This window comes from Ptychodera flava, chromosome 18 (assembly GCF_041260155.1).
Source record: "Ptychodera flava strain L36383 chromosome 18, AS_Pfla_20210202, whole genome shotgun sequence".
Taxonomy (NCBI): Eukaryota; Metazoa; Hemichordata; class Enteropneusta; family Ptychoderidae; genus Ptychodera; species Ptychodera flava.
Genome location: NC_091945.1, coordinates 31,724,669 through 31,751,899, shown reverse-complemented (window position 1 = coordinate 31,751,899; position 27,231 = coordinate 31,724,669). Strand labels below are relative to the sequence as shown.

The window sequence follows — 27,231 nt, the reverse complement described above, 5'->3', positions numbered from 1 at the left end:
AATTTGTAATTAGCTGATCCCAAAATGCTTTCTCCAATGTAATGTTATAGTACCTTTAATTCACACAACAAGTTTCATAAACTTAGATCAAGCAAATTCAGATACATATAACTCGTCAGGAAAGTTTATTAAATATGCAAATTAGTTACTAGCTGACCGACAAATGCCAAAAACGACTTTTATGAGTATTACATCATAGTATTTCCAATGTATATAGAAGTTTCATAATTGTTGATAATGCCAATCAGGATATATCCCTAATTATGAAATCCCATTAAATATGCAAATAAGCAATTAAATTTCATGTCTCCCTTTAATATCTTTCACGGCTGATATATCCTAGTGTGATCAACGTTTGTACGAAATCTTATCAAATTTTTTGCTGCCGTTCTTAATGTATATCCGTTTTTTCTTAAATTATATCCATCAGTCTTTCCTGAGATATCGCGCCAACAGACAAATAGACTCACAGGCATGCAAACATTAGATCACGTGTGCGAACACGTGTGTGAGCTACAATGTTATTACTACGATATGCAAAACAGGAAGATATACCAAGTATACCAAGAGAAGTAAACATGATTTCAACTGAATCCCTACTCAGTAAAATGAATGAAGTTTTCTACTTTATACAAATTTCTTTTGAATTTCCATTGAAGGTGGCATTTGATTACAAGAGCTACTTATGTGTTCATCCGAAGGTAAAGCAACTTTCTGCTTCATGTATGTGAAAGTAGACGAGAAGTCCACAATTAAAATGAAAAGGAACTGGAGAAGTCAAAGTGATGTAAAATTAATTCAAATAAAATTACCGAAGTTGTGTTTTCCGGCCTTGTCGTTCAATGCAAACGGCAGTGGATTCATGCATTCTGCAAGAGAGGTTACAAGTTCATTACAGACAATCCCTACACGCGTTTATAGAGAATTAATGTGAGGGCGACGTCTCTTAAGTTATTCATGATCATATGAAGTGAGTTTTAGGGAACGGTTGTGACAGTGAATGTTTTCCACACACGGAGAACCGAATAGATATTTCATAGACGAAGTAATCGACAATTGAACAGTGATGCTAATTATTGCCACAACCTTTCTTCACCTTTTCCAGATCAGAACGGGGAAAGGGCGACTACCGTGTATGATAGAAGACGGTCCGTATGTATTCCAAAAGAATAGTACTCTCACATATATATATCTGAAGCAGTCCATTCAGCATCCACAGAGAAGGAAGATTGAAGAAAAAATGTAGACTATCATAAATTGAAAGGAAAATATGACAGATTAATTGCAAATTACAAGCAACGTGACGACAGTCATTTGTTTGCTGTTTCCAGATCACAAAATGCTGTCAAACTTTGCTACTCGAGGTATCCATGTCATTCAGCGAAGCTTTGTCTCCCGAGTCACCACCTTCTTCCCACGGGTCTGACAGGAGTGAATATTTCCTTTCGCCTACAAACAACATTCTGGAGAAAAAGGATGCAAAACCGTATCTGTAATGGTAAAAATAGAAGCCAGTGAGAAACAGGTCGGGGATAGAAGACATTATAATGCTGGGGTTTAACAAAACGTGATGTCAATGCATGAAATGAAGATAAATATCTGCTTGGAATGATGGGTCGAGTGAGGATGTCATTATCATACTTATAAATACATTTATAAATTGAAACAAACTATTAAAGGGGGTTTGTAATTGTTAATTATTAGTTGTTACAAACCTCTCCTTTGAGTTTTTGTAATGCCTTGTATCTCGGGGAAATGCTAGTACCATTTTGTCCATAAAAACCAGAAAAAGTTTACACACTGTCCCAACCCTAGACCTCTGATAATACATTGCTGTTTCAATGTGTGAAGAACATCTTACCCCGTACAGCACGTTCTTCACTGCTATATATATCCAAACGAAACCTGTCAGTATATTTATTATTGCCAATTGACCGCTTGCGTTGCTGTTAGTTGCATTTTGAGGCTTAACATTATCTCACTATATCAGATAATGTGAAACGTAAGTATTCCCTCGTAAACTCTTACCAAAGTTACGTCTTTTGTATACACCAAATATTGGATCTGAGCGCATTTCTTGCAATTAAAGATGAAATATTTATGATAGTAGTGAGTATAGATGTATCGTTGATACATCTCGAAAATTTGGTTCATTAATTATGCATTTATAGTAAAGGCAGATCTTGCGGTGTTGCCAAGCCGAGTGAAGATCGGGAAATGATTTGACTTTATCATAAAAATCAAGATATTTTGAATAAAAGGACACGGAATGTACCCGTCTTATATTCTTTAGTGTGTTGTAGAAGGTGAAGAAATCATCCTGTCAAGAAATATTCTTCAAAATTGTAACTGGAAGTCTTACACGCACATGCTTCAGCTTCCTCAGTCTTATGTGCGATAAAATGATTAGATTTCTACTCCACAATAGTATTTTGATGACAGCTATGTTCAGGCCCATACGTTGGGAGCCATTATCATTTATGGCCTTCGTGCAGATGAATCTATATGGCCCAAAAAGAGAACGGTTTCAAAAGGGCTTTACTAAAATGACAACATGAAGAGTTGGACCAAATATTCTGGAACATGAATCATTTAACTCCTAAATTTGTATGCCATGTTCCGAGTGACACAATGTGATGGCTGAAATAGTGAAGACAGAGACTGGGATGTTGATCAAGCTAAACTGAGTCAACAATTGTGATTACAGAGGTGACACTGAGAGGGCTGGCTCAATGACGAATGCTGTGAGCAGATTCACGTAAAGACAAAGTCTCAAGTATCCCATGTTCTTGTTGACATCAATATATGTATTGTGTTTGATTTTTTTTTTTCGATTTCCAACGAAATATTCATCAAAGGTAATCAATCTATGTAGTAGACCTCAAGCCGCTTACCAACCTGTTGCTTTTACAAATACTTTGAGACCAGCCCGCCCCTCACTGGTCAGTCAACACTCCATCAGTTCAAGAACCCACTTCATTATGTAACTTGAACCTTTCAATATTTTGAGCCGCATTTATTGATAAGCACAGATGATAGATGGTAATATTCCTTCAACAACTCATTGTGGAGCAATATCAATTAAAAGACAATATTTATATATGCTGATAATATTTTAGTTGCTGCGTAGGACGATGAACAAATTCACGTTTTCTGCTCAAAAGCTGTTGTGTCATTCAGTGTGTGGCTTTTAACACAACCCTTCGTGAATATTTGTGTTGGTATAGTTTTTTTTTGATTGAATATAAAGTATCTGATTCATTCGAATATACCTGCAAAATGTTCAGATTAAGAGCACTGTTCGCAATCACAGGTTTGTTACTAAATATACCTGCACGCGTGCGACATCAGACACACAGTCTGCTGCAAATTAACACATATTTGGCAGTAGTATGCGCGCGAATGTTGTTGAAGCTTTAAGTCATAACCGTAGAATCCATTGTTACACCAGCAGACGCCTAGTATAGACGCAGTTTCTTATTCTTGCATGCGTTATTTCAAAAAGCGTAATCTAAATATATGGACAAATATTTATTTTTCACATATTAATTATATAAAAATGACGTCATTTGCGACCAGCCCTGTACAGCCTGTATTTGTTCGGCATTTTATACATATGACTCTATAGTTCTTGTAACTAAGTGTAACATACAATTGAATATCTGGATTATTTCATTTTTCCCTAGGACTTGGTGTTATTTTCCTTCAGATGGCGAGAGATACTGCAATTTCTCGAAGCATATCAGGAACATCGGCAAAATTTGGAATGTCATAAGACCGTAATCAAAGATGGCTCCATGTTTGCGGTGAAACGCCCGATAAAACATGAGTTAAAGGTTATTAATGTGACAGAGGTCCCTGATGATGATGACCTGTTGACCCGACTTTATCAAGAAAAAAAACATTGCGAAGACCACTTGCCTTAGGCCACTTGTGATACTCATACCGACCAGGTCGATAAACCAAACGATTTTGCTTTCGTCTCCAATAACTACTATCGATGCCGCCATGTAAATGGTGAAAAACACGAACTCCACAAAATTTGTCAGCGCCGCAAATACAAGTAATACATTATGGAGGCGGGACAACGAGGTGAATCTTTTTCTTGCGCATGCTCTTTGTTGCTTGACGACTAATATAATGGAACCGTTTTCATTGAGTAATACTAGCCAAATGAACCACACGGAGAGGCCTAGCGGTAAGGTAATGTATCGAAGAACCAAAGCCGGGGTCATCTGTACTTCTCTGATGAATACTATTAAATGATACACGAACGATATCAATATCAAAGTTATGTACTTTAAAAACCAGTACTTTCGACAGAGCATACGAAGCTTCTTCCATATCCGTCGGGCGAACTGCTTCGCCTTTTTTGGTTTTTCTAAGGACGGGTTCAGAGTAAAGAGCAGAATCAACCCCACAATCGTTAAAGAGAGTATCGGTTCCGCAGTGCTCACAATGGCAACAGTAGGCACTCCTATTTTGGTGGTCTTGGTCATCAGGAGTATCCTACAACTGACCGTTGACCTACTTTCAGCAAGGAGACACAATACACCGGCCGCAGTGTTCATGACCATCAGTACAAACCCGAGGAGAAGGCATGTTATCACCGACCCTATCCAACATTTGTACTTCAATGAATTCATGTGAAATCCAGGACTATGTGGCCTCCTAAGGTCTGTCGTTTCACAGTCATTGTCGTCAAAACACTGATAAAGTAATAAAAGAAGACAAAATTTTATATAAGAAAGGAAATGACAAATTGTTTTTACACATGATCAATTGATGTTTGTACTGGCTACATTCATGTAGGCATAAAGGGATAAATTGGCTCTCTCTCTCTCTCTCTCTCTCTATCTCTCTTAGCAGGAGGTTTTGGCTTGGTCTTTTTCCGACGAAGCTATACCCTAATAACAGAACTGTAATCCCTACCTTCGGGCCTGGGTTATGCAGGGAACTGCTGCGTATAAAACCCAGCTATTTTGTTCAACCGTCACAAGTTACGTGTTTCACCTATTTACCCTATATAACGAGCTCTGCCCCTCGCCTTCTGGTCAAACATTTCATGAGAATGATACAAACCTGCAGCAGGATGTTTCTTATCGATAAAACACTGTGCATCAAAGGTTTATTTATTTGAAACGCAATAGGACCGACGACCTGTGTTCTCTTATGAAAACAAATTGCATTTGTACATATGCTTTAAAAGCTCAGCTGTAGGGAGGTGGCATGATTAATTGGGCTTTCATACCATAATATTTAGTAACCCGAATTGTACTTTAAAATTTTAACAGAGAGCGTTGTACGGTATGCCCCTTGTTCATCTTTATCTTTAAGAAGACTGCACCTGAAAATTCAACTTTAAATTTGTTTAGCGTAATACACTCACCTTTCCTTGCGGCCTCTCCATGGTCATTGAAATACATCTATGTTGCTTTGAGAAGCCGTATAATGCTGTGCGCTATATTTGTATTTCATAGTTGTGCTGGCACATGCAAACCATAAATAAAGTTTGCTGGTCGGCGACTGAGCCTCTGGGACGATAGTAGTCTGGCAGAGACCCTGCGATTCGCGTTCTCCCTTGTTGGAACACGCGCCCTTCAGAGACGCGACGCGAATCCCAGGGTCTGGACGTTCTTGCAAGCGACCGGTCGGATTTCTGCCTGATCCGGGTACTTTATAGAACTCCACACGTCCGTTAATCAAATAAAAAATGACAAGTACCATGGCCAAATAAACTTAAAAATGAAAAATAAAAACATACCACGTATATAGGTCTACCGGCTACTAGTACATATTCTCTCCGCCCAGTTAGATAGGTGTTTCTTTTGAGGTCACTACCTTATGAATATTCATACCCTTGCAAAAACGGACAGTCGCTGTGTCTGGCAGCGCGTGCTCACAGCTGCACAGCGTAGTCTTCGAATGCAGGCCCGTCGTGGGCGCGCACAAAACAAGGCACAGCGACTGTGGAGAGTCTGGGACGATAGCGGCGCAGTATCATTCCACTAAAACGATATGAATGTATTTATTCATGGTGCTGTGGAACTTAACTTATTCTTTGGTTCGTATATGGAGGTGTTTCCCGATTTGGAAGACACGGACAGTTTGTCACGTATCAAATACTAAGACGTCAAAAGAGAATAACATTTCTAAATATTACTAATTATGATGTCACCAAGTCATGTTTGCTGATCAAATGTCGAGAAGTAGTATTATTTTATACATAATGTCGGTATTACGTGTAAGTATATGCTATGGTACTGTAAGTCGTCTCGTACCAGAAACGATCAAATGCTTGGTCCGGCAAACGTTCAAGATGGTTTCAAGTTAGAAATTCGTCACGTTCATCGTTTAGAGAGATGTAAATGGAAAACGTGTCGATAATGTTTTCTGTCCTGCATTATGGCCAAAAGGTGTTTTCGTGAAACCATACTATCTATCGAAGAGCTCATTGTAAAAAGAGCTCTCTGCGAGTAGTCAATATACATAAATTATAATCAGCGTTGTGAGAGGGTTAAATTCCTCTCTCGCAACCGTTGATACCATGCTTATCCCTGTTGATGTTTTATTGATTCAGGAACAGTGCTTGAAAAAAACAAGTTATCGCTTCTCAGTACGATTCATAATAAGGGTGCCTCAGTAGGAGTGAGTGCTATCGATAAATCATACAGTCTACTCATTGGTAGGCCCTATGGTGGCGTTGGTATTCTATGGCGCAAAACTCTCAATAGTGTTTCATATATTTTATTAGTAATGGTAATACTGTGTTGTAGGTATTTGTATTCAAATGATAGACAGGCCAGATATTTTACCTTTCCCACTTGTGTCTGCCAACTGAAAAATCTGATTGTCATGGGTTTCAGCGGATTTTAGGTTTGCTACAAATTAGTTACAATCAATAAGTTAGATACTTGCTTTTGTCTTATTTCTGGGGATTTTAATGACTTTTAAAGATATTGAACGCCTTCTGTGGTGCATTTATATATTTAAGCTATTCATGTTTGGTTCTAAGTTGGTTTGATCACATTATATTTTCACCACCATCTATATGGTTATCAATTCTGTCACGATTAATTTTGATATCATTTCAAATGATCATTTTCCTGTAATCGTCATACCAAAGACCCTTTTGCTCCCTACGGTGAGTATTACATCATAAGCTAATTTTTACAGACTTAGTTTGAACAAAACCTCTTCGTACCAGCTAAAGCAAACTATTAAACATGACAGTGTGTGATAGACTTCTCTCAGAACTTCATATTCCAAGCAAGGCACTAGCATTCCTGTATCCATTCTGAATTAATTGACGCGTTTTATGATGATATTACTGATGAAATTTATTGTTGCCAGTGGAGGAAACTACCCTAAAAGCTGTTAAGTCCAATAAGCACACTATACCTAGTTGAAACACATTAGTCAATAGGTATTACGATAAGCTCTGAGTGACTTTTTTAAGTGCAAGGATAACGGGTCGCCTGAAAGTTGCCGCTTTTTTAAACTTATGCATAGATTTACAGCACAGCTCAGCAGGCACATTGCTCTTTGTAAAGCGGTAACAGTGAAAATGCGTGGAAATATTATGGATTATATTCTGTAATCCGAAATAAAGATTTCATAATAACGGTAATAATAAAATGATTATAAATATTTGTTATTGTATCATTAAATAAATTTTTGATGTCTATATAATATTATACTATGGCTTTGCCAATACAAGTTAATTTTGTGACGTCATACCCTCAGATTATCGATTATCCAGCCTTGTGGCCCAAGAACCTTTCTCAAGGACGTGCGTACTTTTATTTTCCTATAATGCTTAGTGGCTGTCATTTCTTCCTCAATAATGATCTTGACAGTTGATTGTGTTGATGAAATGAAATGACACAAGGTAATTTCAACGATTCACAAAGATACCCATAAGTTGGTTTGCATCGCAACATATGGTTTTGGACATACTCAAGGTATCGGTAAAGTCACCTCGCATGGTGAAACCGATCATTGTTTCTTTTGTTTGTGACATATCACGTGTATAGTTCCAGTATTGAAATTTTCGACCGATCGTCAAGTGTTTTTTTGCCTGAAATACTGTGGGATTCCTTCCTGCCAGCGGTTGCAATTTACAAGCAATCATCTCAAACAGACCCGGAGCTGAGAAAACCTAGCACATATACTTAGACTAACGATTAAACGTTTACAAAAGCAAAACAAATTATGCTGGAGCTCAAAAAGGTTAAATGTATATGAATACTGCTGTTTGTGTCCATATCTGACCAAAAAGTACAAGACTATATGTAAATAGTTCAGGTTATCTGTACGTAGAGTTTTTTCTCTCAAGTCGTTTAACCGACCAAACGGCAATCACGATGCCTGTTACAGGTACCACAAATGCAACTGACACAATGATGAGGACTGTGCTCCAATGGAAAGCGGCGTCATCGTCGACAGTGGAGACCTGGGTGGATATAAATAGACGAGGGCTGGTAGAAATCGGTTGTCTATATTGATAAATATTTAAGGAAAATAAAATAGTAAACAAGTTACTCACTCGGTCTAAGTATTAAGCTTTCGAGGTTGCTAAGTTTATCGTTACTGCTAATTAATTTGATGTTGTTGTGTGTCGTTGTAATAACTTCGACCAATTTGACTCTTCTCCGCTACATTGTTTTTGAGAATGTACCTAAACAGAAACTTTATCGGAAAATGTGTACACCAGCCTGAACATAAATCTTCGTTGTATTTCACTTCCGCACAAGCAATATTACTGAAGCATTTTAAGTTTTGTACACGTATTTGACAAAATATTTGAACGGTTACATAATATTTGCCGTGGTTTCAAATGTAAAAAATCAGTAAAAAGAACGAGTTGAAATGTCGAACCTGCGTACATGGTCACCGTTAAGGCTTTTTTATTTAAATGGTGATTGACACTCTTGAACAAGATGAAATCTACGTGTGAAAAAAGGTGATTGAAAATGAAACAAATGCTTACTGATGGCTCCTCATCATCTTCGATCTCTCTGTAGTATTCTAGGTAGTCCATTACGACAAGTTTAAATTTCACTTCATTAAACGACGTATCTTTTTCACTGGTTACTTGCAATGATCCCTCGCTAAAAGAAGACACAAAATTAATCGTAAAACGAGTCATCGGAAAGTGCACTCAATTCTTTATTAGGCAAGTCCAAAATTGAAGCACCCTGGCTTGTTCTGCAACACTAGAACGTGTTGACTGTAAGAAAGTTAATTATCAGAAAATAAAAAATACCCAAACAAACCTTTATTGAGGGGTTTATTATTTTTTATCAAGACGCTAATACTTCAAGATCAGTCTGATCAATATACTACGCCCATTGCACTTCCAGGGAACAAAAATATTTGCCTAGTAAACACCTATTGCTATAGCCCGAATAAAGACCAGGCTATAGATGTTTTGTAACACACCACATGCTCATGTTATATTGTTATATAGTTTTTAATGTGTTTTGATATTTTGTACCGCAACAATCAATTGTACATGTGACAAGTTTACTGGGCGATGTTTCCACAGCGGTTTCAGTTGTACGTGGTACCACTTTCTTTCAAAAAATATTCTAAGGATACCTAGCGACATCCTTAGTTGCACTTCAATCTTTTCCGTCGATGAGCTGTTCAAGTTCCTACGCTGTTGGAAAGTTGGAAAATGTTGGAAAATCTGTTTTAGAGAATGTGTCGTAACCTATCCCGGACGAACATCACGTTCTAGTCACCCTCCATTGTTGCAAAGCTGCAGACGACACTACGGTCACGTGAACGGGCACTTTTCCAAATTTGGTCAGAACTAATTCCCTAGGGAAATACCTTTTCAAAAAATACCCTCTGACGTCACTTTTGTCGATCCGGTGGGGACTAGACGTATCTATTTTCTCGTCACGTGACGTATTCTGGCCAATTGCGACACGGAATGAGCATGTGGCATGTTATAATCATTGTTGTGTTGAGCAAAGCATTTTATCAGCTTTGGTTTCATACCTGATAACGCCACTCTCGGTGAGGTTGCCAGTAGCCGCCGCTATCATGTAACCCTCAACAACGCTGTTGCCTGGCATCTCGAAACTTGAAGGATAAAAATCCTGTATGAAGAAGTCATCCTCAACCATGACCGTGTAGTTGTTTGTTTCATCGCCATGGTTATTTATGGTAAAGTTTATCCTAAGGGGAATACCAGCTGGATCGAGGGAATCTGTTGACAGAAATTATTCAGATCCACATCGCTATACTATAGAAGAATACTAGTCTACCTTGCTCGTTTGACTTTCATTTCATTATTAAAAACATATGACGTTAAGTTTGTGTCGGTTCATGAAATGCAATTTATTTAACATTCATAGAGCTGTAGGCATGTAGGTAAAGCAGGGTGATACCATTTCGTCAGATATGCTTGTACCATATCGACTCTTTCAAACTTTAGTCAGTACTTTTTTGTCATGTGACTATCTAACCAAACAGACTAATTAAAACGCGCTTGAGCACGACGTAATCATTAACACACTGACATCAAAATAACATCCTTACACTTGATACCGCTTTGCATCGCCAGGCTTACGGGCTGAACCTTAACATCAATCGCCTTGGTCCGAGAGAATTCAACTGAGTTAACGTCAAGACCGATGAGCCGCAGTGTAAAGTCCTTGCAGGAAATAATAAAAGAATACAGTTAGCCATTTGTATTTACTGAGTACAGACACTGAAAGATACTAAATAGTGTGCACCTGTTGAAATGTGTTTATAGATCTTGTAGGTGAATAAGCAGAGTCCCTCCTTTGTGGAGAGACTGTGTACACAGTTATGGATGTACTTCTACTGTCATGACACACTGAAGAATGTCTGAGAAGGTCCTCGATATACATCTATCAAGAGTATTTTGAAATATTTTATCGTTAAATGATGACTTTACTAGTGTACATGCTAATCGTTTTTCCTATAATTCTAACAAGCTTAATAACTATGATTATATTTTCAGAGAAGATCGATGCGTAATTTTTATATCAAATCAAAGTTGTTTAGAGGAAATTGTAGAATCAGTCAGTAGCAGGTAGCTTAAGTAATAAGTTCAACATTTGTTATGAGAAAGATGAGTTTTACGTTATACCTCTGCAGGCAGCTTTGTTTGGCAAAGGTACGATCCGCTACCGACCGAGGTTACGTCAACAGATCCCAATTCAGTGCCGTTCCTGGCCGACAGAATGAGACGAGAGACAGCAGATACATGCTCCTCTCCAGTTAGGGACACAACAATTGAAACATCTTGACCTGTTAAAAGTTATCAATTTAATTCTTCATTTGTCTAAAATCACCTACTTTGCGCGGTTGGAAATCCATAAGTTAACATTAATAAATAATAACCCTCTATAGTGAAAATAGTTCTACGGCGACTTTAGGCTGAGGCATATTGATATCATCAAAGGGTAAATCGAATAGACTGACGCATAGATAGCAGGGTGATTGTGAGCTTGGCGGGCTGGTAAGTTCTACGTAAGCCAGAGCAAAGATATAGACAAACAGCCAAGCAACCAACGGGCTAGTTATATATGAGCTAGTTATTCATATATCATAGTTTGCAGAGTTGAATCGACGTTTAATTTTTGACATTGTGTGGTTGCTGTTTGTTTGATCCATAATGAGAACAAGTTCGTATGAAAAGACCACCATACAATTTCAGAATGCAACATACCAATTGCCGGAGCACCGTGAAGGGGCACCGCCTCGCCAGTTTCGTCTTCGCTGTACAGAGTATACAAGAAGTCTATAGGACTAGTCGCATTCACAACGATATGCCACGCCACGTCATCGTGTAAGTTCAACGACCACTCTCCCGTGTCGGTAGAATTTATGACGAGGATAAGTTCCTGCCCTGTATTGAGTATTTCTTTTGCATCTTGTCGAGTATTACCTGGATATTAAAAATTGACTTCATTGTTATTGACTGCGTTAAGGAGCCTTCCATTATTATTGTCGGGTAGTGAATCCCTACGCAACAAATATGACCCCAAGAAAATGCAAACATTATGACCCTCTCAGAAAATGATTATTTCTTATCACCTATCCAATGTGCTAAAACGAGCAATAATGGCGTTGCATAGCAGTCAATGCATGCATTAAAAACAACTTAATTATGGAATTTTATTTAATTTTTAGAGATAGAGATGGCCAACACCGTGTAAACATTCACTGCTTGTGTTGAGAATAAGCTCTCAGTAAAGAACATTTTGCCAGGACCATTCATTTCTTCCGGATCCAGTACACAAAGGGTACAGTATATTGGGAAAGTTCAAAGAGTTCTTCGAAATTATTGCATATGCTGAAACCGATTTAATTGTATAAGATGTCATCGATATTTTCGTCAGGGTATATCTCTTGCTCTGACATGCAGCTTTCATCGTTTTATAAAGTTTCCAAACAGTTTAATTTTTTTCTACCACTTCCCCGCTTTTCTATTCTTTCTATATGACACATGTAATTGTCTAAAAGTTTTTCTCCTCGTTCCCTAAATTTTGCAATTAACTACCACTCGTTTTTTTTTTTTATTGCAAAACTTGTATTTCCACAATGATGTTTTAAGTTGAACTTAGTTCTACAACTAAAAAGGTAGTGGTCATGAAAATAACCAATAGCACAGACTCAGGTATCTTCTTCTCCTGCATTAGGGAAGTGAAGATAACTACATGTGCCTTCCTATAGACTCTTATCAGAAAGGTCTAACTTTCAAGCTACGTAATAGTCACTGCATAAGGATACCAGCTGATACAAATTTTGCAATTTAATCATATATTAAAAATTTATCAAGGAAGGCCGGGGACAGAAATTCGGACTTTCAAACTTTTTAAATACTTATTTGGTCTACCACCAGTGGGGCTCATTCCCAGCTCATGAAGTAACTTAACTTTTCATCTTCTCATTTTGTTGAAACTGAATATTTAATTTTCTCCATAGAGTTAACACAGGGATGATGATTTTGAATTTCTAGAGTTGGCAAATATTGAGTATTTTGTCCTTCTACTACTCTTTTGCACGGTTATTCTTGATTTCGAAAAAGAGAATGATTTAAAGTGACCTTACGAAAAGTTACAATAAAAATTAAAGTCTTTTAATTCCACGGGCATTGACTACCTAAAATGAGAATTAAATTAGGAAAAAATACACATTCTTAAATTCTTATGCGTCGTTCAAATAATAATACTGATAATAGAAAAGACAGTCGACGCTATTTTGAATATTCCTCCGTCCATATAGTTCATAATAAATTAATCCATGTACATGTATAAATATTGAGTAAAAGTCTGACATGAAGAGTGCAGCAATGCAACAGCACAAAGTGAACTCTTAAACAAATACCAGACCTTCATTTAACATCTAGCATCTAACGGTGGTTAATTGCCTTACCTAGTCCGAAACCTGCAAGAAACCCGTCATTTCAAATCTATTGGTATATCTTATGGCAAGACGCGCCTATACATATTTTCCTGGACAAATGTTAATTGGACAAATAATGCATGTATTGCAACTACAGTGAAATAAGGTCACAGAATGAAATCATCTCTGTCCCAAGAATTTTTACACCAAGCAAGGCGTTTTGACTCTTTTTTAAATCATGACAACACTTTGAGTTGTACGAAATAGCATGACCCCTTTGTAGTTTTCTTAAATCTGAGAACCCGGTGAGTCATGCTGACCCATAAAATCTGAACCTGATACCTATCCTGGTGCGCGTGTAAAACTTGAAACTCTGTCGTCTACAACATCGTTTTACAATGTTGTATTTTATGCACCTTGCTTATCTTCCATTAGAAATATATTGCTGCATGCAGATGAATAAATTCAGTGTATATGGTTTGTGTGGGGAAAGAGGTATTACATTTTTAAAGTTTCGGCTGAATGTTTTCTTGCCTTCGTCTCACAAAATAGATTACGAAAACGTAGTATTTACCGTTTGGATCTGATATGCTGTACGAAATCGTCGCCAGCGAATCAGTGGTAGACACTGTAATCTCAAGCTGGGTAACGGTACTGTCCACGGGCAGTGCGACACTACTCATTCCAACCATGTCAATGATAAGAACAGAAACTTCTGCTCCTTCAAAGCTGAGGTTGATGATCTCAGTAGCCCCTTTCAACTCGCCCTTGGTTACTTGTAGAACAACTCCCCCAGTCATCTCAGAAACTTTGCGATATGCGTTTAAACTACGTTTTCTTCGAGAATGGATCTTTCTTCTAGGCAGAGAATTTGCTGAAAGACAGGAGAATGTGTCCGTGTTAATAACAAGCATTGTATTTTTGACGCCGATGACGACAGTTATGATAATGATAATGAAGAGAATGTGATGTTGAAAACTAGAAAGGAATAAATAGGATGAAACCCATGATGACATTACGATGATGAGGTGGCGGCAGAAGAATAGCTCTTAATTGACGACTTAAACAGAACAAATTACAAAATGTTGTTGATAGATTAAAGAGCGATCGATCAGGTCGACGGAGTTTGGTTGTCCGACATACATAATGTGTCATACAAACAAGACATACCTTCAGTCTGCCCTTCGGTTGATCTGCGAACATATCCGCAAGTACCTGTTAGAAGATAGGTTACCCGAACTCTTCGTTCTTCAGCTAATTTTGCCACATCATCAGCCTTGTGTTCGTCTTTGGCACTTGCGTCAGTAAACACAAATAGATCTGAACCGACGAGACTGTTGATGACAGAAAGACAAAGATACGTGTGATCGGATATAATTGGAGTTCTTCGGAAAACGCATTTCTACCGCGCATGGTACACAGAATGACATGCAGTAATAAGGTGTGATACACATACTTCACGAAGAACAGCCTTAAAATATGCTGAAGCACTATCATCAATAACAATGCATCGAACAGTATAATCTCTACAGGTTATCAGATCTTTGCATGTTATAAAATGTGAGTGCTTTGTCGGCGCTGCACTGCCCGTTTGTTCTGAACAACACTAGCAAAGAATTATATGTTCATTCATCGTGTAAGTAACATCCATATCTTCCGGGTAATCCTGATACACAAAGTTTACACAATACTTCACGGAGAACGTTGACACATATGATACATTTACTGTCTAAGTTCGCTAAATATGAAAAGTACAATTAATCAAGAAATACGCTGAAGTACTATTATCATCAATTTGTGTGTCGCATATTTACACCATGTTCCGCCAAACTTGGTGTGACCACTATGAAATTCATGAATATTGCAATTGAAGTCGTGCCCCTTTAAATCTTTTCAGGTCTCCCTATTCAGTGCACGTGGCTACACCAAGTTTCAATTGAGTCTGATCAGCAGTTGTTGAGAAATCAAGTAAACGCACGACTGGGAGGACGGATTGGCAAAGTGAGGGACAAGAACGACATTACTATAAGCAGCAGTGAGTCTGTCCTTCCTCCACAATTATACTACTTATTCTACAGCTATAAATAGATTTATAGATAACCTGTACTCTTGTGATCAGATGTGTCTCAGGTACTTATCTCTGACGTCATTCGTTTCTTACCTATTTTGTATTGCTAACTCTGTTCCAGACATTGATAACTCTGGACAGTCTCCGCCACCTGTTGCCGTCAGACTGCTTATCTGAGTCTTGAATTGCTCCGGGTCTGTCGTTACATATGCTGGTCCGTAGTCTTGTACAAAGGAAGCAGGATAATCATTAGAACTTTGGTACCTGTGCTAGTTTTTGTCGACTGGCAAATAAGATGATAAACTAAGCGGTTTTAGCGAAAGAGTGAAGTGCAACGAGAACTCCTTTGTTAGTCGTTTAATGTGATTCTCGATCGACATGTTTTTTGGGCTTTGGGGATGTTTTTCGTTAATGTAAAAGCTCGCTTGTAATACAGGAAAAAACGACTTGCAATAGAATATTTATTGTCATGGACAGGAGAAGACAAGATATCGTTAGGAAATATCATAACTTGCGACAGGAATCCTGGAAAGTCGGGGTTTCTCAGGAAAATACGTCGATGGGGTTGGAGAACATTTTTAGAAAAGTGAAAATCAAGTGAATCTCTTTACGGTGAGAGTACTGAAAACCCCTTCGCTACATATCTTGTGAGATTTTGATTCATATAACAGATTCTGCAGACCTATTAAATCAGTATGGAATACTCTATAGCATTGGACATCTAGTAATATTCTCACTATCGATGACGACATTACCACCTTTTACCAGTGTTAAATTTTCAGTCGCCTGTCTAACATCAACTATCATCGTCTTAGTAATTTTCCGATGGATGAAAGAACAACAATATCATCATGTAAATCGGGTTAAAGTTCAAGATGATGCTTACCTGGGTCACTGAATGGTACTAAGACGTAATTGGCTGGTTCGTTGACCGTTCCCGCTCGCTCATCGATCAGTCTGTAGCATTCTTCTTTTGCAGCCTGTATGTCGTTTGACATGCTTCCAGTGACATCCATGGCAATGCTCAGGGACTTCGAACTGTTTTGTCGGAGGTTGAACAGCTCATGAAAGACGTCGTCGCTGATATGCGCTCCAAGTCCGTACCCAATCATTTTAGGATCTGGCATCGGGAAAAGTAATACAAAATCACTTCCTGATATTATGGTTTGAAATACATTGTTATTTGAAGTCATACTGGCACATCATATAAACCTGTATTAGTTCACATTCACAGTTTATATTCAATAATGTTTGATAGCTATGAATAAACAATTTGGGGTCTGGGCATTGCAAAATAACTGTAACTTTTGGCGAAAGTCATCCTAACGGTAGGTTAAGGCTTTCCGAAGAAAAGCTCTAACACTCCTATCATTCACAATGGTCGCTTGTTTATAGCACAATTCACTACCAGTCAGTTTGTAATACCTGGACAGAAGGTAGTTTCTCCAGAGTCCTGCTGTAACAGATCTGCTTCTAGATTCCTACGCGTGGGATATGCATCTTTGAAATCTCTCAATTCAGAAATAGCATCTGGCCAACGCTGGTTGGTCACGTGACCCCAGAATTTCGGAAACTTTGTCGTTGGTGGACCACCATATTGGAAGTACACAGACGAAATTACTGTTCTCTCTGCAACCGTAAGCTCATTGAATTTCTTCAAATTAGTATCACCTGGAATAAAACAATGTTTTAGTCGCAAAATGATATAATAACAATTATGATACGGTAATATATGATAATTAATGGCGGTGATATGATAACTCTCTTAAAATACCTGGGATGACAATAATATTCGGATGGTTGAAAGTAATAATGGCTGTTTCCATATAATATGATGACTGAAAGTAATAACGATAGAAAAGGATAAATGATGGGGGTTTTTTGAAACTATAAGGTCGATACTTTACCTATGGCAATGCCTTTTGATTTTAAAACCGAGCAAAGTTAGGATAATTTTTGGTTGCATTTTTATCGGACACGAATCTGTTCAATAATCTTACGTAAATGCCTTTCAAGTGACAAAGCTTAAAAGGAAGAAAAATGTTGATCACACTGTGATAAACGAAGTAGATAAATAAATCAAAATGACTGCATCAATTCTTCATATTCACAGATATGGAAATCGGGCAATAACGGGATTACTGCGGGGCAAATGATGACCGATTCTGTTGTGAAAATTTACTTTAAAAATGGGATCAAAGTCAGAAATAGAATTTCTCTTAAGTCAAGCCGCTTGTCTACCTATCCCCAACACTGCATCATCGTAAAACTGTGCAACGTCCGTGATTTCTGTATCTTCTACCCGATTACTGAGATCTTCAGCTTCTGATAAAGTCAGGCTCAGCGGCATTTCGGTAAGTTTATCGATGGCATCTTGTTTCTATATTGTTCAAGCAAAACAATTGTTGTAATACAAATTTTACACTGCAACATCAAGAGCAATCTGATTGAAATCAGATGTACAAATGGAAACGTTTCCTCCTTGGCTTGTTCTGTGCTGCTCTCGTAAGCTGACATTCATTTACTAGTGGGGCGACTAACGAGAACAGCCAAGAACATTTGAAGGTGGAAATGTCGCCATCCCAACATGATTTTCATCGGGTGGCAAAAGAGATGGTTTTTTTCTCTGTAAGCGAATAAAAACTGCGGTAAATACATCAAACATAGGTAGTTTTCTAATTGTAGAAATAGTGCAAATATTATCCACCTATCCATCGATATATATCCATCGATCCTCCCGAGTGTACTTAGCTCTCATCATTTTTTCATCCACTCAACCGCCCAAAAAAACGTGAATTCTTTGTATATCTGTATTACACAAATATGCAGCTTACAGAGATATAAAGGTGCTTTGTTAGCATACATACATACATACATACATACATACATACATACATACATACATACATACATACAGACAGACAGACAGACAGACAGACAGACAGACAGACAGACAGACAGACAGGCAGACAGACAGGCAGGTAGACAGACAGACAGATGTAGGATCCTACCTTCAAACCGAAGTATGGTTCTAACTTCGAAATAACGCCCTCAGGAACACCAATATCACTGAAATACTTTCTTGTTTTGCTCCCAAGATCAACTCCACTACCAATGGTAACACCACTTTGACCAAGTGCTTGTCCACTACTGTCTGTTGGCACATAACCCTCAGTAATTACACCGCCTTCTCTTTCCCTGATAAAATCTTTCCGTACCTTACATTTCCATCCTGAACAATCACAGGTCGACTCTGTAAAATTTAACGTTGAGAACTCACTTCTGTGCAATATCTATGCTTAATGTCATGCAGGTAAACTATAAATATTTTCAGAATTGTGTTCTGCATCTGATTTTATGGCATACTAATATTCCCTTTATCCACTCACAACCAAAGTTTAAATCCAGTTCTATTGCTTTCTACAATAGAGTTGGCCCTTAAGGACATTGTAGAAATTAAATGGAGAAAGGTGGACTTTGGGAAGTAACCAGTATTCATCTGTCAATACTCGATGTCCATTGATAACAATAATAATGCATATTACATGTACAATTAGTGTTTGCAAAAAATTCCTTAGCAGTTAATTTTTTTTTTACTTTTCTTGACTCCATGCTTTTGACTCTTTACTTGTGTGTAACAGTTACTGCTTACAGAATGTTCTGACATCACTGTACAGTGGTCTCAGCAGTTGTTTTAGTAATCACGAAAGACACCGTTTTGAACTCTGACATAGCAAAACAGCATGCTTCAAATGACACAGTTGATGCACTGTAGTAAGTCTGTGCTTAGATTATGATGGTCTACATAATTAACGGTAATTTATAAAATTAATGATATTGCGTAATGGGCCGTATCTCAAGAATTGCTGAGCCAAATTTGATGTGACTGTAGGGGTACTCAAACTGTTCTATTGTCCAAGACGCTTAAAGGTACACTGTCACCTGTTCCAATTTCGCCACAGTTACCATGGAAAGAGAAAATCTAACCAATAAGAGATTTTAAGCGGGTGGCCGCTTTTAAAAACAGCGCCCTCACATGGGCATTTTGAATACCAAGGAACTCCCTTTTGACCATATATGGGCATATTTAGATTACAGGTGACTGTATACATTTAATGTTTGGTTGGCGTTGCTCACAGATATAGATCATAAACTCATTCCAATATTTAGGACCTCCATCAAAATTCAATGAGCAGGATTTGATCGGACCTTTGAGAAGGTTTGTCATGCACATTTACCGAATTTATGTAATTAGATCGTATATCTGTATATTGCTCTTGACCGCTCTTCTAACACACAATGATTTTGACCGCTCTTCTAAAATATATTGGTAATATCTAGGTTTGGTTATCTCTATAATGGCTGGGGAAGTTTTGGAGTCGCTTCAAATAACTGTCGGTAATTTCGAACAAGCGTTATCGGAAGGTCGAGCAAATCCTGTATGAACGATGAAGGCTTTTCATGTTTGTCATCGTGAAAGGTTTCCGACTTTGAGGACCGTGAAGGACAGATAAGGAATGACAAAACTGGAGTCTTGATTAAATTTACGCGACCTTTACAAGCAAAGTCCCAGTGTGATCTAATCTTACTTTCCGCCTGCATAGACATGATCTGTCAGTAAGCGTGTTCGACAGTCGGACGGACAGAAGATTAGCACCTAAGTACGAATTTTCAACTCAGCATCGCTACGTCAATTTTACATGTATATTATTGCCGGTGTTCCGAACAGTTGGCGGCCCTCCTACTGTTTTAGATTACATTTCGCACTGTTGGTTTTGTTTGTTCGTAAGGTGTTTGTGGCGTATTCTTACCGTAAGCCAAGAGGAAATTTTCGGTTGCTTTCATGGCGGACACAGCGGCATCATGGTGTAAATGGCTGTGCGGAGAAAGAAGCGGATCATATGATTCCTTGTTGATACCACCGGTTGCTGTGGTTATGCTGGTGTAGTCGTATAGACCACCGTGTGAACACTTGCCCTTTCCATTATTTCCTGTCATGAAATGTATAGAATAGTTTTAACAAAGTATGTATGTATGTAAGTATGTATGTAAGTATGTATGTAAGTATGTATGTATGTATGTATGTATGTATGTATGTATGTATGTATGTATGTATGTATGTATGTATGTATGTATGTATGTATGTATGTATGTATGTATGTATGTATGTATGTATGTATGTATGTATGTATGTATGTATGTGTGTATGTCTATGTTTATGTGTCAATGTATATCAGTATCTATCTATCTATCTATCTATCTATCTATCTATCTATCTATCTATCTATCTACATGCCTATATGAGACACTTTTGAGATGTTCAAATGCGAAGAACATGAAAGAAGCGAATAAATGCAAAAATATAATATTCGAAACAAACAAGTATTAATTTCTTCCAGATACCTTTCGGTTTCTTGGTTCCCTGTCCTGATTTGTATCCACTGGTTAGGATATCTTCTCCAATAATAAGGTTATTATCACAGTTTCCGGGTACACTGTAAAATTACATGCAATACATTTAAAGTTATCTTTACAGTAAGGACATTTTGTTTCTGCACACCAATTATCGAATCAGCGATGTCGTATTTTTCAGCCAGCAGTTATTCACCACAACATGCATGTTCTGGTGGTAATGACCTCTGACATGACAAAACATAACAAAATCGCTGCCAAACTGCCATAGTATTTTGAGTTATTGAGAATATTTACAGAGATATTTATGAATTAATTGCAACGACGCGATCGAAAGAGTAGTTTCTATTCTTAGAGATGCCGTGGCTTTTAAAAATATCACAAGCTTACGACCTTGGCGAGCCAAACATATTCCATTCGATGACACACAGAGTGTACGCTTGTGGGCACAACGCTGCTGTCACCGTACCGGTCTCTGCCCGGTGTCAACTTATCAATCCTGATCTCGGTCGTCAATGTTTACGTCTTACGGACTTTGATGTTTGTAGTGATACATGTGTATATGATTCCCGTAGATATATCCAAATTTTGTTACTTGAGGTCAACTTTCGATATACTTCACAGTCACCTGTGATATATTCCGCTCTGCGTGTCTTCTTCTTAGGCATATGTATATGGGCGAATTTATAGACGCAGAGCGGAATCCCTTACATCCACAGCGCTGCATTGCAGAGTTCAGGCTACAGCTCGACAGCTTACGTCTTCGCTACAGCCCTACGCTGCAGGTTCGATTCCGATCGAGAATATACGGAAGTTTTTATGTGTTGTAGGAAATTTATCGCTATTCGTCAAATGATTTGATGTCTGTGCCTTCTATGTCGCTTTCCTGAAGATCACACGGAAATTACGTTGAGGAGTAGCTTTCGGCCAGGTACGAAGTCAACATTGAGCCTTACGACTCGACTACAGCCCCGACGTTACTGCGCCATTAAAAGGATCGACAGCATCCCCATTTCGATTCTTGGGAATAGATAAAGCTTTTAATACCCGCTCGAAATTTCGGTTGACGTGTTAGCTATGTTTCAAGGCCTGGATTTATCGCGTCACCTTTCCGTAAAAATGTCATGACAGCACGGTATCGATCACAACAGATCGGTCTGTGCAGGCAAGAGTCGCGGCGTGCATGTATGACGCTACAAGTGCAGGAAAAAGTTACCGATTGATGACGTACAACGGGGATAATATGGGTTTCTTATCTGTGCTAGTCTACGTCACACAGGTGGCGATACGGGCTTGTTCATTTGGTAAATATATGTGTGTACAACTTATATAGACACACAAACATGATCAGTATGCATACAAATATATGTTACTTATACGCAAGTATGTTACATGTACGTAAGTATACACGATACACAGTCATACACATTATATATGATAAATACACACACGTCTAACATCCAAACATGTCACTTTAGGAAAAATTGCGAGACTGGAGCGAGAAAGTGTGTGTGTGTTTAATGTACAGCTTGTTTGTAGTCTGATTTGGAATGTCGTATCTTACACAATCTTACAATCTATAATTAAAACTTGTAGGCGTGTGAGGACATTGTCGACAAATGTCAACTATATTAATTTTTTAAGCTACAGATTAAGAGAAATGTTAGAATCGACTCAACAAAGCGTCATGTCAATTTTTAATCTACTTTAGGACCTTACAAAATCGGTATGAATACATGACATGCCAAAGTAAAATGAAACACCTGTGTCATGCGTTTTTAATTTTCTACGGCGCCCTCGTTGATTCAGCCATCCTATACAGATAAAGAGAGATGACTTAAAGTCCTACTCGAGTCATATTGATGGGGACAATACGGCATGTTTTGGCCTCAGTGTGAAAACCTCTTTTGTTATGACTCGGCATTTTTCCGGTGTGACCGTATTCATAGACACCGAAGGCGAAGATCAGGGAAAAAAAACAGGGTTGAGGAAAATCCCCTTTCTGAATCTCTTACTTACTTCTCGTTACAGTCGTTGCACGTATCTTCGTTTCTTTTGGCAATGGGGAGAATTCCAATTCCCGATAATCCTGTACACAACAAACACTTGTCAGAAAATCGATATTGATTTAAATGTCGGTCAAATAAGGTCAGACTTATCTCGCGAATAGTTATGTATCCTTGCAGTTACAACGTAAAAGTGCCACAAGTGCCTTAAAGCACTTAGAAATGACACAGTAAACATCAAACAGCTTCATATTTACTGTTACAGTGTGGACTTACTGATTCAGATCTATATTTACCGCGTCTAACAATGAAGGCAAACATTTCAGCACTTATTTTAGTCTTTAGACAAATATGTAATAAAACACGTCCACGATCTCAATCCCACGCCTTTCCATTTTTCTATCATCTGCAATAGGTATTCATTTGACATTCTAGATCCCGGTACTTTAAATTTTTGATCTTTTTTAAATATTGATTTTTTTAATTCTGTGTATTGAGAACAATCTTTGTTTACTTCTCAAAGTCCAGTCGTACATTTTACTCGCCCAATGTTCAACTAACGAACATGCCGTATACATGCGTGTATTGTTGATGATGAAAATTCGTAACTTCAAAAGTGGATGTTAATTCACCTCTTTAGTTATATACCTGCAAACTTTGTTAACGAATACAAATTTCGGGTTTCACAACCATTTTTGGAAGCAAAAGCTGTAAAAATGCGAGTTAATTTGACACGATAACACCTTCTCTAACGATAGGTACCATCCAAAGCTAACAATTTTCATTACACATACCTAAATCTTCGTAAGCTAGGGGGCCTTTCATTTCAATCCAGTTTGTGTTGCTGTAGAAATCTTGAATGATATGCAAATATTCCCCAATCAAAGTACGGCCAGAAGTAGTCAGGGTCAGGGTCTCTTAAAAGCTTGATGATGACGTCACGGGTATCTTGAAGGCGACGGTTACCTTCGTTGTGCGAAGAGTTAAGTTAGTAAGGTCAAACTGTTGTAAAGTATTATGTTTTCTGTTATCAGACACACAGTCGATAATTAACTGTAATTGATGATCAATGTTATCCCTCATTTCCCGCTGATATGAAACCCGTATAATAAAACTAAAAACAATACTCAAGCCAATTACAATTTGAAAATTTTTATTGAAATCAATATTTCGTTTAAATTTTACCTCTTTTGAATTTTTCTGCATTCATGTGTGGTTCTGGAGTATATTCATAAAAATCCACGTAGATGTTGCCCACAATCATTTGCGAGATTGCGTCCTCCAAGGGAATTGCAGAAACCTGTCCATCTGTAAAGTAAGAGTGGCATGCATCATGTGACAGAAATACCATATCAAAATATGAAATGACCACACTAATACACATTATTATATCGTATTTTATAGAATCATATCAAATCAAATGATATCACATCAATCATATCATACAATTTCATATAATATCATAGCATATCGTATCAAATCTTATCCCCATGCCCATATTGCTCCATCGTAGTGACATTTTTGCAATATCAGCATTGATATTGTGCGTTTAATGTCGAGATATAAACGTTTTTAAAAGTGATAAAGATAATTGTAAAGTTGGACAATAATATTGGGAAATCTAAGACAAATTTACATTTCTTGAATTTCACTACTCTGTGTCAATTGTTGCTTTGAGGAAAAATGATTTGAAGTCATATTTCCACTCACAACAAAACTTGTAAAGTGGCAGATAATCCGTTCGTTGCCATTCCAAATTCAGAGGTTGGCTTACGCGTAACTGGGCGTGCCCACTTGCTCATTTGAATACAGTATCGTCAACACGGCGGGGGCATGTCATCGTTTTCTGTGCTCCAGTGGTCAAGTTGCGGGAGGATATTATGAATGTCGTGGTTTCCTTTTTAAATCCACACGTATTTAATATTGCAGGACAGTGACACCTGACAACATCTTTAAGGGACTGGGCGGAAATTACAGGGGGGAGCCGCTGCTTTAAAAACGACGCTCCACGAAAATAGTGACACTTCGAGAAAACCAGTGACCCTCCCCAATTTCCTCGCGTATAAAACAGCGACACTGCCCCCCCCCCCCGCGTGTCACTGTCCATATCTATGAATTCCAAAATCAAATTTCTTGTACACATATGCATTTGTAATTATCGTATTCTAGTAAATCACATTTTAATGTCTATAAATGAACAAATATTGCTAGTTGTGTATAGGAAAATATGTTCATAGTTTTCTGATAGACTCCAAAGTAGGCCTATAGTGAATCACTGGTCCATATATCTTTCTTTCATGAATTTGACTTTGTTTGTGTACCGGTTATTTACTGTCTGTTCTGTGTTGTTTTGTGTCTATGTTTACAACTATTGTATTACGAATTCTGACCTAGTGTTATCGGATTATGGATTGGTATGATTGCGATTATTATTCTATAAAATCTAATAATCAAATTGTATGTACACACATGCACTTTATGCCTCCCACTTAAGGCAAAGCAAATGTACATAAATTATTAAACATATTTAAAAAAGTAAAGATATAGCTTCTTTTGTAGGGGAGAATGTTGAATAGTTTGCTAATGGACTCCAATGTATTATGATTTGATATTTATTGACAAAGCACTATATCGGCCATATCTCGGCTTCTAATAGTTTCGCAAAAAAATGGTGACCCTCCTTAAAGGCACGCGTGAAATTTCATGACCCTTCAAAAATGGTTGTGGGAAAATTTGCGACCCACCCCCAATTAACACTGGCCTCCCCCTGTAATTTCTGTCCAGTCCTTGAAAGGAACTGTGTTCTTATATTTAGAAAAACTGGTTCGGAGCTCTATTAACGATGACTAGACCATTTGCGGAGCTAGCGCGCACGTACTGACATCATCAAGGTCAGGCATCAGCGAGGTCATAGTCGATGAAATTGAAAAACAAACTTAACTTTGTTTTTATTTTATTCGAGAAGGCTGAAAGCTAAAAGTCCGTGACATTAAATGTAACTAGTAAATGATACGATACTTGTATTTCTTATAAATTCTTAGACAACTTTTGTTACCCTAGAACCAATACCTTTGTACATATTGAACTCTCATGCTTTATCAAGTCACAGTAAAGAACACTCCCGTATTTTTTGAGTCAATATAACGACATGGAGATATTCAAATTTTCACGAGTTCTCAGTCCGCATGCCTCAAGTAACAACGTCAACCCAGATCCGTGAGAGAAATCAAAGCAGAAAAAATGTTTACTGCTGTGGTAATCATAAACGAAAGGCTAAAAGCCTTGAAACCAAAATATGTATTTGTTTGGTTTTTCCCACAAAGTTGGAATTGGTCGTTAACGGTTTTGTAAGCCTAAACTAACATCATGAGAACACAGTCCCAGTGGATTGAGGGACTGTGATGAGAAGCAACAAATGAAATCAGGTTGAAGCGTCAGGTCTAAGCGTCAGGTCTAAATCTTAATCTGCACATTAAAAGTTGATATTCTGAAGGTTTAGCCAGAGAAGATAGAGTATACCAGTTACCAAACTACGCCGACACACTCATTCCTGTAATGTTAGACATTTTCTTTGGTTATTCACTATACTCCTAGAAACTGTTCTATGAAATGTGCACACTTGCTCAATCAAATTCAATTACACAAATTGTTGCTTTAATTTACAGTCATGAATACATTTGATTATTTCGACATAAATGCACTTTTTTCAAAATGTGGGAGACTGCATTAACATTCAATGATACTATTGTGATCTGTTGATTACAGGAAGCTGAACGTGTCTTGTGCAAAGTGTTTTAAGTTGTTAGCTCACCTCCGTAGTAAGCAGTACACAGACTTGATGACGTTAGCGGGTCCAGATTCTGTAAGTCGCCTGGCTGTACTGAGCTTCCTGGTCGCGGCTTGCCCTCAAGATACTTGGCTACAACCTTCAGTAAGCCTTGGTGCGACATTGTTGCGTGCGTGTGGTCGGTTTGTGGATTTTTCGACTTACTGAACAAGGCGTAGAATGCCTCTGTAGTGCCGATAAGGCATGTTAGTAAGACCAAAGCAGCAACTTTGTGGAAAGCGACGCTCGCCATTTCCTATATGGATAATTTCTTCCGTGTTCTAACCGTAAAGTGAAATATAAGACTTAGTAATAAAACTGCTATTTCGTGTTCCCCCTTATCTTGAGTTTGAAGGTGTGGACTTTCAAAGGTCACACTCACTGTACAGGTGTCTGATATCAAGAATGTACGTTGGTTTGTGTTACGTGCAGAGAAAACGAACAAAAGGGTGAACTCAGCAGTTAACGTTTAAACAAAATTTATTACGAAAATAAAACTAATTGCTAAGTTAGGGATAGAGTACAAG

The 27,231-nt window shown here is 37.9% G+C and overlaps 2 protein-coding genes across 2 annotated transcripts; both read right to left on the bottom strand.

Moving 5' to 3' along the window:
• Positions 1–1,253: 1,253 nt before the first annotated feature.
• On the bottom strand, positions 1,254–5,505 carry LOC139117395 (uncharacterized). The gene is made up of 3 exons (XM_070680480.1): positions 5,390–5,505; positions 3,922–4,709; positions 1,254–1,490 (listed from the first exon to the last, which is right to left on the bottom strand). Exons 1-3 carry the CDS (start codon positions 5,414–5,416, stop codon positions 1,346–1,348), a joined length of 960 nt encoding a protein of 319 aa, XP_070536581.1. The 5' UTR covers positions 5,417–5,505; the 3' UTR covers positions 1,254–1,345.
• Positions 5,506–7,314: 1,809 nt separating this feature from the next.
• LOC139117394 (uncharacterized) lies at positions 7,315–27,018 on the bottom strand. The gene is made up of 19 exons (XM_070680479.1): positions 26,690–27,018; positions 24,064–24,186; positions 23,673–23,844; positions 22,892–22,961; positions 20,864–20,955; positions 20,272–20,451; positions 18,472–18,713; positions 17,702–17,840; positions 16,886–17,131; positions 16,347–16,580; positions 15,554–15,683; positions 14,563–14,726; positions 13,967–14,266; positions 11,714–11,932; positions 11,132–11,292; positions 10,555–10,669; positions 10,012–10,222; positions 8,993–9,113; positions 7,315–8,455 (listed from the first exon to the last, which is right to left on the bottom strand). The coding sequence occupies exons 3-19, from the start codon at positions 23,701–23,703 to the stop codon at positions 8,309–8,311; spliced, it is 2,802 nt and encodes a 933-aa protein (XP_070536580.1). The 5' UTR covers positions 23,704–23,844; positions 24,064–24,186; positions 26,690–27,018; the 3' UTR covers positions 7,315–8,308.
• Between the last annotated feature and the right edge of the window lie 213 nt (positions 27,019–27,231).

What these genes read in the sequence shown, in the direction of transcription:
- LOC139117394 (XM_070680479.1), bottom strand. Translation starts at nt 23,703, where the DNA reads ATGAAAGGCCCCCTAGCTTACGAAGATTTAG. An exon ending in AGAAACTACCTTCTGTCCAG is followed by an intron (nt 16,581 to 16,885) that starts GTATTACAAACT and finishes TCCCGATGCCAG; the next exon opens with ATCCTAAAATGATTGGGTAC. An exon ending in GATGCAAAGCGGTATCAAGT is followed by an intron (nt 10,223 to 10,554) that starts GTAAGGATGTTA and finishes TTCTGTCAACAG; the next exon opens with ATTCCCTCGATCCAGCTGGT.
- LOC139117395 (XM_070680480.1), bottom strand. Translation starts at nt 5,416, where the DNA reads ATGACCATGGAGAGGCCGCAAGGAAAG. An exon ending in TGGAGAGGCCGCAAGGAAAG is followed by an intron (nt 4,710 to 5,389) that starts GTGAGTGTATTA and finishes TTACTTTATCAG; the next exon opens with TGTTTTGACGACAATGACTG. An exon ending in AGTATCACAAGTGGCCTAAG is followed by an intron (nt 1,491 to 3,921) that starts GCAAGTGGTCTT and finishes TTACCATTACAG; the next exon opens with ATACGGTTTTGCATCCTTTT.